This window comes from Alosa sapidissima, chromosome 1, assembly GCF_018492685.1.
Source record: "Alosa sapidissima isolate fAloSap1 chromosome 1, fAloSap1.pri, whole genome shotgun sequence".
Classification (NCBI taxonomy): domain Eukaryota; kingdom Metazoa; phylum Chordata; class Actinopteri; order Clupeiformes; family Clupeidae; genus Alosa; species Alosa sapidissima.
Window position 1 is genome coordinate 35,897,932 of NC_055957.1, and position 13,423 is coordinate 35,911,354.

Genomic DNA, 13,423 nt, shown 5'->3' on the forward strand with positions numbered 1-13,423 from the left:
AGCCAGACACAGAAAAACACTCCATTACCCAATACCCATTAGCTCTAAACATCCCACCCGTCTGTGGAAAAAGTCTAGTCATCAGTCACCGATGTGTGCAATTCAATTCAATTGAGCTTTATTGGCATGACAAAAAATACATAGTGTGTAAAGACATAAAACAAAACATCATGCATCATACATTACTGCAACGGCAGTGTGTGTGTGTGTGTGTGTGTGTGTGTGTGTGTGTGTATATTTGAGTTTTTGTGTGCTTCACTGATGAAGTGACTCCCTTTGTTTATGGCAAGCATCTATATATCTTGCTGTGACTCTTGTGCTCTTTTGTTCCTCGCCTTATAGTATTCTTAGACTTAGATCCTTAAAGTTTTGAAGGTCTGGATGCATTTCTCTGAATTTAGGAAAGAATTGATCTCGTATGTCTTTCCATAGGCAGCATTCAGCCAAGAAGTAAAGCTCTTTCTATGGCACCTTGGTTGCAATTGGTGCACAGCCTGTCTTCTCTGGGCACCCAGGTTTGCCTATGTCTGCCCTTCTCAATAGCCAGACTGGGATTGCTTAGTCTGTACCTGGTCAAGGTTTTTCTCTGTCTGGTATCAGTGACTGTGGATAGGTAGTCTGCCACAGTGTACTCTCTGTTTAGGGCCAAATAACATTGAAGTTTATTTTGTCTTTTTGTTGTTTCAGTCCAATATGATAAGTAATTTTGTTTTTCTGCATTTATAATTTGGTTAGGCCGAATTGTTTGAGAAAGGGTGGCAAGGTCCTGAGGCTGACTGTTAGTTGTGTTAGTTGTACTATTAGTATGTGTGAGGCTCAGGACTAGCTGGATGAGGGGACTTGTTTTTACACTCATCTCTTGGCTTTTTAGGGCTTTTGCGAGTTTGGGTCGCTTGTTTTGAGATGTTCGAAGAATTTGATAGCTCTTTTTTCAATTTTAAGTAGTAAAGGGTATTGGCCTAATTCAGCCCTGCATGCATTGTTAGGTGTGTTCCTCTGTACCTTGAGGATGCTTTTACAGAACTCTGCATGCAGGGTTTCGATTGGGTGTTTGTCCCATTTTTCAAATCCATTGTACATAAGAGGACCCCACACTTCACTGCCGTATAATGAAATTGGTTTGATAACTGTTTGAGATATTTTGAGCCAGATCCGAATGGGTATGTCAAATTGAATAGTTTTTTTGATGGCATAGAAAGCCCTTCTTGCTTTCTCTTTCAAATCATTCACGGCCAAGTTGAAATTACCAGTTGAACTGATTTTTAGCCCAAGGTAGGTGTAACTTTTTACTTGTTCGATTGCATATGTACCAAGGGTTAATTTCTTTCTCTGATGTCTGGATTTTTTCTGGAAGGTTAGTATTTTTGTTTTGTGTGCACCCCACAAGCATCAACTAAAGAGAGGGAAACAAACAGTCCTGAGCCCACACAGACATACAAACAACACTATTCCCAGACTCCCAGAGCTGGATGGTAACCTGGATTGTAGCATCAGAAAGTAGTCTGTCTCTCTCTCCCTGTCTCTCTCTCCCTCTGTCTCTCTCTCCCTCTGTCTCTCTCTCCCCCTCTGTCTCTCTCTCCCCCTCTGTCTCTCTCTCCCCCTCTGTCTCTCTCTCCCCCTCTGTCTCTCTCTCTCTGTCAAGACAGAAAAAACAAGAGAATGAGGAAACAGGGTCATTATCCAAGCCTGACTTATACATAAACATCAGAGGAACGTACTGGGTCCCCTGGCGGCTCAGCCGTCTAATCCATGTGAAGATGACACCTCTCAAGCCCCATTAATGAGCCCTCCGCTCGGTGCTCCTGCCTCTCTTCCATGCTCTTATCCTCCCTCGCTCCAGCGCAGTGCTAAGCGGCTACTGCTAATTACGGAAAAGACGCTCTGCTGCTCTGATCCACTCCTAATGAATAGCAGCCTTCACACAGACCGGCCCATCCACCTCTACAGTAGTTAGGGCTATGGAACACAGAGACAGGTCAGCTGACAGATAGACAGACAAACAGACAGACAGAGGGACGAAGGAAGTGTGAGACAGAAAAGACTAATGTGGTGAGTGCAACACCTTTATTCATCCCTTCAAGTCATTAACATAAGCTGTAAAACCAATCTTCCAAATTCCAAATTGCAGGCTCCTATGTCTCGGCCCCTTTCCATTCTCAACTCATCATTTCTGTTTCTCAGTCCCTTGATTCAGCACGTCATCTCTGTCATGTCCCAGTGCGTAATGTAGCCTCCACTCTCTGTGCCCCTCACCATCCGCACCTCCACATCACACAGCTCCTCCATCGGCTCCTTACTGTCACACTGTCAGATTTACAACTGCTGTCTATCCAGCCATCCAGTGGTCCTGTCAATCCCTCCATCCAGTGGTCCTGTCAATCCCTCCATCAAGCATCTCCTCCCCTCCCTCACCTCCATCCCTCCATCCAGTGGTCCTGTCAATCCCTCCATCCAGTGGTCCTGTCAATCCCTCCATCAAGCATCTCCTCCCCTCCCTCACCCTCACCTCAATCACTCCTCATTTCCCATTCCCATCTCCATCTTTTGAAGCACAAATGTGATGGTGTCACGTAGGCTGGCTCACACACTACGCTCATTAGCATCGAAGTGGTAGAGGCCGTCACCTTCACAGCCCGCTCCCCAGAAGAGCCCAATATAAATATATATGAATCCATCAATAATGGACACAGCAGGAGAGAGATGAAAAACGATCTAATGGCTGCAGAAGATAAAAAGCTGCCACCACAACCAGGGACCAGAGAATAGTCAATTTACATTTTTATTGGAGCTGCGCTGTGGAGCAAACCACACACACACACACACACACACACACACACACACACACACACACACACACACTTCAGCAAAGGGTCACAGTGCCTTACTTGGCCATCATTTATATTTTTGAAGTTCCAGTTAATTGATGCTTGTTTACTTTTCAGATGACCTTCCCAACAAATCAATCACCTCATGACAAGGAGGCAGGGGAGAGCCAACAGCATTCTTGCTCAGCCCCCATTTATTCTCTCTCACAAAAACTGTCAACACAGTGAAAAAATAGTAGCCTATTATCACAGACAGCAGTGCAACCCTCATCAAATCTACACATCAGCTCAGTAAAACAGACACCTGGTCAGTGTGCTTGGAACTTACCAATGACTTTGTGACTGCGGTGTCTGGCCCAGTAGTGCACATACTGCTGGTGCACTTCCAATGTGTTTTATTTGTATGCTACAATCTTTTCACTGTCTGTGTGTGTGTGTGTGTGTGTGTGTGTGTCTGTGTGTGTGTGTGTGTGTGTGTGTGTGTCTGTGTATGTCGGATGTCAGTGGGCGTCTGTTTGTTTGGTTTGTTTTCTTAGCTCTCCAGCTGATAGATCCCTGAGGTGGTGAGTGTGCATGATAAGGAAATCCTCTTTAGACCTCCAGTGGAGGATGCGAAGAGCAGGAGCAGGTTAGCGCAGCTAGGGGGGTGAGGAGAGAGAATACCAGCTCCTCCAGCCCTCAAAAACACTGATAAGACAGCAAGCACCAAACACAGCAAACACACATACATGCACATAACAATATTCTCACAAAAAAAAGTAGAATCTATTACTTTATGGACATAACCATCCCAGTCTGAATGTCATATCGATACTTTAACCCACCAGAATATGAGGCATCAAATAAAACGCATGTACACACACTAATGACACGGTGTGTATTTTGTTAATTAAAATCCAATTATATTGCATGAGTGAGGTCTGTGGTAGGGCGCTGGCTGTATGAGCTGTGTAAATGAGTCCTGCTGACTGACCTGTGGGTGCAGCAGTGGCAGGCGGATGTGGGCCAGCATGGTGGGGAGGTGGGGCTGGCGGCCGGCGCAGTCGTAGCGCACCCAGCTGAGCAGGGCCTGCACCACCGTCTCCTCCTCGGGCACGTTCATGTCATCAGATGCCAGCAGCTTCTCAATCTCAGACGGAGGCAGCAGCAGGAACTCCTGATTGCGCATCACATCCAGGAAGTGCTCCTACAGCGACACAGAAAGCAAGTCTACCCGGGGTCTGTGTGCATATTCTCATAAGCTCTAACTGGAGTGACTGCCTTTACAAAAGTAAGGATTACCAATGGAGCACTAGGATGTTCTTGTTCTAAATTGTGCATGTAACTCCGGTGGCTCCAGCACCAGAACAGAAGGCGTAGCGGAAGAGAGCGAGAGAGGGAAATATGGGGGTGTTGTGTAGACAAGGAAATGAGAAGAAAGTCATACAGTAGGAACACACACACACACACACACACACACAGCACAAAGTAGGATTAAAGTGCACGCCAGAGAAACAGCGAGACAGAGAGGACAGAAGAGATGGAGAAGAAATAGGGTAAATTAAGTGTTTCCCCCCCCCAGTTTCCATGGTAACCCCACTGGTTACACTGGGTGTTCTATTATGGGTTATTTTTTCTGAATGAGATTCCCACTAGAGCAAAACAACATCAAACAGGACAAAGCCAGACTGGTCTGACCCAAAACACATACAAAACACACACACACACACACACACACACACACTAGCGCTGTTTAAGTGTAAATTTGGCTGCATTAGTGTAAATGCCATTTAACCTGCATATAGATATGGAGGTGTGTATGAGTCCGCATAACATGGTCAGAATGCGTGGTGCATATTAGAATGTCCAGATGTATCTCACCATGGTGTAGTTATGTGCTACTTTGTGTAGGTCTTGGCAGCCTTGTGCATCGGCGAAGGATCTGATGCCCAGGCAGTTGGAGGGGTGAAGCTGCTTCATGAGAAAAGAGCAGCAAGCCTGCACTACTGCAGACAACTGCAGCAGACACGAGGCAGACAGCAGGCTCTCAATGGTGTCCTCCTTCAGCTCCAGACGCCCTGCTCACACAGCACAGCACAGCACAGCACAGCACACTGGGTGAGAACGTGGAGGAACATGAATGTGTGTTATCGGTGCGTTTTACAGATGCTTATTACACGGCTCTTCAGAATGCTGCAGAATGCTCCATTCACTTGAATAGGTCGCTTGTTACACGAATACTTGCAAAAAACTTGCATTTATTTGTTACCGCTTCGTCATGGCTCGATACAGTAGTTTGACACACACGCTGAACTTGAATCAAACATTCTTTAGAACACAGCTTACCATCTGCTTTCACTTTTGAATGAAGTTCCATTGCAAGAAGGGACTACTGATATGAAAGATGTGAATCAGAGGCACAAAACCCATTTTCCTTGACAGCAGTCTGTAATACTTAGCAACGGTCTGTTACACAAAATTATCAGACCTCCGAACGTTGCCCATTCAAGGGAATGGAGCATTCTGCACCATTATGAAGAGCCGTATAATAATGTGTTACTCTATGTACTATGTAAAGTAAGTAGCACAATCCAAAAGCCATTTCCATGTCTACAATATGTGATGGGATTGGTGTTGTCTGCATCACTCAACAGGAAGACAGCTGCTAATGCTTAACTATGGAAAAGAAGTCAAACCTTTGAAATTATGAATAATAAAATGCAGATTTGAAATGGCCTCAACAATGATGAAGAAACTACGTATTTGTAATTATAAAAACACAAAATCAATCTTCCTGAATATGTGTAATTATGTTTCCCACAGAAACGTACAAGTTTAAAAGGTTCTATTCAGAATTCCTCAGAGAAAAACCAAAAGAGGTAATGCGTCCTCCTGTGTCTATGTGTGAGAAAGCAGGTCTAATAACTGGGGTGAGCTACAGAAAAAGGAGGACACGTTTGGCTGACTGCTTGCAAAACAGCATGTTACAGGAGCAGCATGTTAAAGGAAATGGGCATCTGGTCTGAGATAAAAGGAAGAGAGAGAGCTTCTTTTAATCTACAGTGCAGAGTACAAAAGCCTGGAGGATGTCTAATTCTCCTGACTGATCATAAACATCTTGAACATGTCTGCTGATTTGATATTCACGTATAACTGGTGTGCTTCAACAAGAAAAATATATTTTGTGCTGATGCTGAGCCACTGAAGCCTTACCTGTGTAAGCATACTGAACCAAGACCCATAATGCATCTGGGTCCACACCTTCCATCTTGACCTCCTCCTGTTTGGCTTCTCGCACATCACTGGTAAACATGGCAGCAAAGTAATCGGACACGGAGGACAGAACCAGCCTGCACATAAGAGTGGGAAAGAGAGGAGGGCAGAGGTAGAGGTGGGAGATAGTATAAGTAGTTAGCTACAAGTTCACTAGTGCTTGTGTCAGAAGATGCCAGCATTTCAAATGGAGCACTTCATTCATTAACAAAAATACATGATTACCGTAATCAACATTTTTGTCAGAGTTCCAAACTATAACGAATCAAATCACATGGATCCGTATGGTCTGAAGAGTTTGTTTATACTTCATTGTGTAGTGCAGTGCGTATAGCCTAAACCTTCAGTTTTAAAAATGAGCCTGTACAAAATAATGACATTCTGAAAAACATCCTACACATATTATCACTGTCCTAACATCACTTGGTACCAGATGCTTTGGTGGCACATACAGTCAGAGTGTTAACGCCATATAATCTGAAGGGGAAAAAAATGATCAATAATCTGGGGATTTAGTGCCTTGTTCAGAGTATCAACTACCATTCTGGCCAATGAAACATGAGCCCATTTGGAGCGTGAGTCAAGAGCCTCTCCTTTCATCAGCTATCTGATTCCTGAAGCTGTTGCTCCCCAGGGCTGTGATTCCTGCCTGTGGAGAACCAGCTGCTCTTGTCTGTAAAAGTGAGCGCCACCATGATGCATCATTGCACATTTGTGTTGTGGTGGTTCTGGTGCGGTATGGTGAGTCAACAAACATCCATGTTTAAAAGAACTGATCTCCTCATAACAGATTCTCAGTAAAACGTGATCATCAAGTCATTCAATGCACAAATACTGCAGCAATGTACAAATACTACTTCTTGAATTTCCCCTTGGGGATCAATAAAGTATCTATCTATCCATCCTACTATCTATCTATCTATCTATCTATCTATCTATCTATCTATCTAGCATTATGCATTCTACTGTACAGAAATGCAGTCTAGTCAAAATGTGTGTGTGTGTGTGTGTGTGTGTGTGTGTGTGTGTGTGTTACTCAACAGGTTGTTAGTGATGATGGGAGAGAGATTCAACACATTGATCAAACCTTTCAAAATGAGTCACTTATGTTTAGTGGTGTGTACTTCCCATTTGTGTTGGCATCATCTTCCACATACTATTACAGTAACATGCACATTTAAATTATAAGAATGTGTCCATTTTTAGAAGCAGCAATTCTGCGCATTCCAATTTAAATTCCATATTTAAATAAGTGCAAATGTTATTATGCCTTTATATACACATTCATTCAGTCAAGAAAGTTTGTTTCTGACCAATGAACAGAGTTAGGGAAAGAGCATAGGCCCAGGCTCCGATGAACAGTTAGGGAGAGAAGTTAATGGTGACATTCGCCTTCTCCCCATGAATGTGTGTGCTTCACCGAATCCCAATATGGTTTGTAGTACACCTGTTATCCTGTGATTGCATGCACTCTACCTGTGTGCAGGTATTCTGCGGTCTCCGGCGAGCAGCACTACGTCACACAGCTGCCGCGTCCTCAGGTACGACTCCATCCGTCTGAAGGTGTGCTCGGCGTGGCTCAGCGCCTGGAACAGCTCTTCTGGCACACACGGCTCCATAGAGGCACATGAGGACAGCGTCTGACTGCTGTTAGACGTCCTGTGGCACACACACACACACACACACACACACACACACACACAACTTAGTAGGCCTACTTAATTAGCTCCACCAGCCTCTATACTATTTTCAAAGGTTGTATCAGGATAAATAGATCAAATTGCAGCAGGGGCGGAGTGGGGCACTAAAATCCACCGGGAAAATTCTGATGGCACCGGCACCCCCTCCCCCCCAAACATGCACACACATCAATAGCACAAACAAAATATATAGTGCTACTGCAATACAACAAGCCAATCAACCACAAACCAGGCACTTTCAATAAATGTGTAAGGAACTAGATATGCAACAGTGCAGTATAAAAACAGCTTTGTGGGTGGATGGAAATTTCAAGCATCATGCAAGGACATATCTGGGTATCATAGCACTCCAATAGTTGCCTGTATAAATTTAAAAAAGGCCTAGCCTACAGACAATGCCAACCTAATAACACAGGTAATTAAATAATTGAAAAAACCAGGCACTTTGAATAGATTTGTACGAGAACGATTAAAGTAGGCCTATATAGGCTTACATATAGACAGTTCCAACGAGTTCCACAAACCATTTATCAGCCTAAGTGTCCCACTAATTGGTCATTAGGCAAGGCCTAGGCTACATATCAACATAAGACTAGCTTGTGCTAGTTTCAATAACGTCAATGCTTTAGCTCCGCTAACCTTTCTCTCTGCCTTCCATCCATATGTAAAACAGCAAGCAACCACGCAAATCCGTCGAACTGTCAAAACTCCTGTAGTTTTCCTTGAACTTGATCGTTTGTAGGGTCATGCCATTAGACGAGGGGCCGCTCATTTATCCCCCTACATTTCTGTAAATAGACTTGACCTGCAATCGGTTCATTGGATAAACCAGAAACACATTCCCCATTCCCAGGAGGCTTTGCTCCATTCTAGCCTAGGCCTACGTTAATTTAAGCAGGGATGGATTACTGCACGGGCCTACCGGGCCCAGGCCCAGGGGCCCTGAAGCCCAAGCCTTTGCATGGAATCATTGCCTCAATATCAACAAATCAGGATGTAGGCTATGAATCTGATTGAATTTAGTATTGGCAATCCCCAAAATGCACCAGAATACAGGAAATCAAACAAATTAAAAAATTTCTCCCCAACGTACAAAGTACAAACAAACAAATTAAATTGTCATTTTTTTTTTATTTGTGATGAAAGTTCTGTAGCGCCTGAATAAGACAAAAATGAATTAAGATAAAAAATTAAGGCTAGCCTACACAAAAATCAGCATGGGAGAGGTGAGTGTGCAGGGTAACCATGAATGACATATAGACAGTGAGCGAGTGGTATAAATATTGGTTGGACTTCCTAAACGATAAAGTGTAGATCTCTGAGATTTTCGCGGAAAACTCTTAATGCATCTATCAGGTCGATGGCCGCGTACGACTCACGGCCGCGATAATAGCTCTATGGGCCGGCCTGCACCGCGCAGACTCATCGGCCGGCCCACCGGGAAAACTCCCGATCCTCCCGATTGCCACTCCGCCCCTGAATTGCAGCCAGGTGTGATGACCTGATGGATATAGACACACCGGAGGGCTTGCCAGAGACAGAGAGATCTAGAGCCACATTGCTCTCTCTCTATTTTCTTTATTTTGTGATCCTACTGTGTTATTTGTAACACTAGCTTTGGCAATACTACTAAATCAGACATGCAAAAAAAGAACCTTTAAATTTAAATTTGAATTAGAGAGAGAGAGACAGCGTTTTACTAAAATGTGTGCTCATTTTCATCAAACCGTGCACTCATTTTAATGATTTCGTTCCCATGATTCATTCATAGAAACTGAGACCACCTACAAAGTGAAAATCGGAAAAGACATTGGCTACAGCAGTCTGTCTCTTTTAATCTGTAAAAATCTGTGCCATTTGTGGTTTAACGTTTGACTTCTGATATATTGATCAAGGGGAATGTCTAATGTATGGATTGATCAAGGGCAATGTCTAATGTATGGATTGATCGGGGGGAATGTCTAATGTATGGATTGATCAGGGAGAATATCTAATGCAGGGGTGTCAAACTCATATTAGGTAGTGGGCCGGATTTGTTGGAATAAGACCTAGTGGGGGGCCGTCATAGTCATTATCATTTTTCTGCATGGGTATCAGAGTGTTTGATTATATCACTTATGAGCAAACAAGTACACAATAATGTACTGCGGTCATATACCGGTACGGCTCTTTCTCTCTTGAAATGTCCTACTTCCATGTTAGTTTTTCTGCTTCTTCCTTCCTGAGGATGGTTTGTAGTGCTAGGTTTAATAAATTCAATAGAGATATTGCTTATAACAAATTGTTGAAGACAACTGGATGTGAATGTCTTTTCTTTCTTTCTTTTTTTTCCCCTTCCTACCCAAAACATCTGGGGGGCCGTATGAAACCTGCTGGCGGGCCTGATCTGGCCCCCGGGCCTTATGTTTTGACACCCCTGGTCTAATGTATGGATTGATCAGGGGGAATGTCTAATGTATGGATAGCCAAAACTTTCCAGCTTTACTGAACAGTTTGATTTGCTGCCTCTCCTCAGTTCCTGTGAATAAAATGTGGGAACGAAATAAATTACAAGTCCAAGACTTGGTAAAACAAATGCATGATTTAGGCTAATGAAACGAGCACACCATTTAGTGTACATGAGCGCACAATTTAATAAAAACGAGTGCAAAATCTCTCAATATACAAAACAATATCTCACAATGACGCCTCTCAGGCTCCATATGAAAGACAGAGAATTGAGAGAGAATTGTGTCTCTGTTTAAGAGTTGAGTAATGGGAGAGTAATCTGGCCTGTACTGTGTCTTCCTTCTAGACCTCTGGGCCGTGTTAGTGCTAAAAGCTTTGAGATAGAGGAGCACGCCTCCCTAATGGAATCTATGAGTCTGTCTGCCTCCTACAGACACCACATCAAAGACACACCTAAGGCCAAACTTGACTGAAGCCCCCTTCACCACTGCTGAGTTCCAGTCGTTCCCATGCTAACATGTATTCATACGTAAGCACACACTTCACACATCATTCAACTGCTGAGCGAAATGTCTTAATGATCATCCTGAATAAATTCTTTATGAAGCGCTAAGTCATTGCACTGACTGCCGCTGGAGGCAGGTTCATAACAATTATATAACATGTGAGATGACTCTGTGTACCCTCATTCAGGGACAATATTCCACCATTACATCCATGAATTTATTATGAAGATATCCTTGTTATTAATATATTTTATTTTATAAAGTTGAATACATCTTTATTCCTTTCGGCCGCAGCACTTACGCCCATGTGTGTGCCTGTCAAATGACGTGAAAGACAGAGGAAATGAAGAGGTGTGAATGACTAACAGAATGCCATGGATGTTGTGTCAAGAGTAGCACAGGTGTATCTAGCTACCATGTGTGACCTGTTTAACAGGCCAGATATAAAGAGCAATACAACAAGTTAGTTGTATTGAGTCTTTCTCAGCAAGGTCATAACATTATATTGCCTGCTGGGATCTCTGTCCATCATTAGATCTTTCACTGCAGAATGGAACACCACCTATGTCAATCTACCTCTACTACAATGTGTCATCACTCTACTCATGATCTTCACAGCTGCCTGTTTCTGATGAATGGAAAATAGACATATCCTGTTGGTTCCTCTTCTGTAAGATTCAAATATAGATTCTGACAAAAGGGGGTATGGTTAACCAATAAGCTGCTGAAGAATTGAGGCAATATGTTTCACAACATATCTTGCCTATATCTTCACATATTCTTGATGCGTACAGCCTTACACAGACATTACTCACATACACAGACTCTGGTCTTCACATGGGCAGATGTAAGTGGTGCATAAATCATTTATGAGGTGTGATGAGTCATGGCACAGTCAAATGATGAGACTAATCTATCAGTCAAAGAAACTAGTCTGCATTTTACTCTAAATTAACACACCCATACCGAGTCTGGGAGAGACAACGCAGAATCATGACTTTATTTAGTGTCTGAACCCTAATGAGGTCACAGACCAATCACAAGGTCTCTAAGCTTATCAATCGAGAGACTTATAACCGTATTCCTTTCCAGACTGACACAAACATACACACAACTATGCACTATTATGCATTATTATTCATTTCAGATATGATGAGACCTCTATACTAAATGCCAAACTATTGATGTTCTGTAATGTGAAAGATGACAAAGGCAGTGTGCTTATATGTGCGTGTCTGACAGACCATGTGCATGTACTCCTGAGACTGCATGGACTGCTTGTATATTGGCAGCAATATACTATGACATTCTCAATCAAGAGCGGATGAATCATTGCCTCGAAACAACAACCGATATGCAGCTTATGCCATTATTAATTTCAAAAATATTTTATTCTACACAACTAGCCTAAGTATTACCGAAACTCAGAACCTAAACGCCACGCCCATTAGGAAAGATGATTCTTTAACTGTATTTAACATGAAAAACACGACGTAAAAGATATGCCGACCGGGGAGCTTTACTGAAGGCTTTACTGCCGGGTTGGCTCTGAAGGATATTTCGTCATGATAGATGGAAAAACAACCAGTCACACAGGCCTAAACCAGCTGTTAAGTCAGTTTAAACTACAACTTAGTTCTCAGTCAGCCTTATCTGGCCAAGGTGCATCACCTATCAAGACTCGCTGAATGGTATTGGATAGCAAGGCGATTTTTATTCCAATATAAAACGGCAGACTACAAGGCGTGTATGCACAATGATGAAAGCCAAACACACGCATAAGCGATGCCGAAACGCCTGTACCCTAATAATTACATTTCAAGCTCATCTCTAGAACTTAACGCCCCAAGCGCTCATAATGCACTGTAGCTACCACAACAATGTTAGTCTATAATAGCCTCTGAAATTTTACATGCAGCCTACTACTCCCCTACGCTTGCGGTAACATGAAACCAAGTTCGACAAAGAAGTAAATTGCAAACATCTGCCTTTATGTACATCTGCCCCTAGCCCACACGGCTGTGACTCGATTTAAAACACTGACAATTGCGTATGAATACCAGGCAAACTGACCCATTACCTGCACGAGCTGCTATCGGAATCCACGTTATTGTTGTTTTCCTCGTCACCAGTGGCTTTTTCGACCGATGAATTCGTCGATGCGACCTCAGTAGTCACACCGAGAACCGAGCGAGAGTGCGGCGGAGGCACCCAGGGTAACGCCGGGGGACTTCGGCACTCCTGCTGACTAAACGAGCGGGGACAAGCCGTGGCGCCTGCGGGCACCGGTCCTTTACTTTGACTTCCAGTGTCTCCAAACTTTCTGTTGTTGTTAAGGTTGCCCACAGAGCCACCACCGGTGCGTGCACTATTTGAGCCTGTGCTGTTGCCGTTACGAGCACTTCCAGTGGAGGGGGAACAGCCACTAACGGAGGGTAGGTCGCCAGAAGATCCTGCCGTTCCTCTCCCACTGAAGAAGTCTCCCAATGGTGGCTGATTGTGTGGTGGTGATGTGGGGTGACCGAACCATCTCCATCGGATTCGAAGAATTTGCTTCACATCGAACTCCTTTCTGGAGCTCGACATTCCATCCAGTGACTCGACGGAACAAGATGGAATTCTATGGTGGACAGCCCCGAGATCGTCTTGGCAACCGCAAGCTGAGACGTAACTCGAGACCACTGAGGAGACT

General features: G+C 43.7%; 1 protein-coding gene across 3 annotated transcripts in view; it reads right to left on the minus strand.

Annotated features, from left to right (window-relative positions):
• klhl5 (kelch-like family member 5) overlaps window positions 1-13,423 on the minus strand; it is a 29,578-nt gene extending 16,155 nt beyond the window's left edge. For 2 of the 3 annotated variants that reach the window (XR_006032756.1, XM_042097614.1), the window contains exons 1-6: window positions 12,812-13,423; window positions 7,554-7,736; window positions 6,018-6,154; window positions 4,686-4,882; window positions 3,799-4,011; window positions 1,478-1,546 (exon numbers count right to left, since the gene is read on the minus strand). Coding sequence is in view for 2 of the 3 variants with exons in the window: in XM_042097614.1 (XP_041953548.1) it covers window positions 1,478-1,546; window positions 3,799-4,011; window positions 4,686-4,882; window positions 6,018-6,154; window positions 7,554-7,736; window positions 12,812-13,317 (1,305 nt within the window). In the remaining variant the exon portion in view is untranslated. The remainder of the gene's footprint in view (window positions 1-1,477; window positions 1,547-3,798; window positions 4,012-4,685; window positions 4,883-6,017; window positions 6,155-7,553; window positions 7,737-12,811) is intronic. The other variant, XM_042097627.1, reaches the window with a different exon arrangement.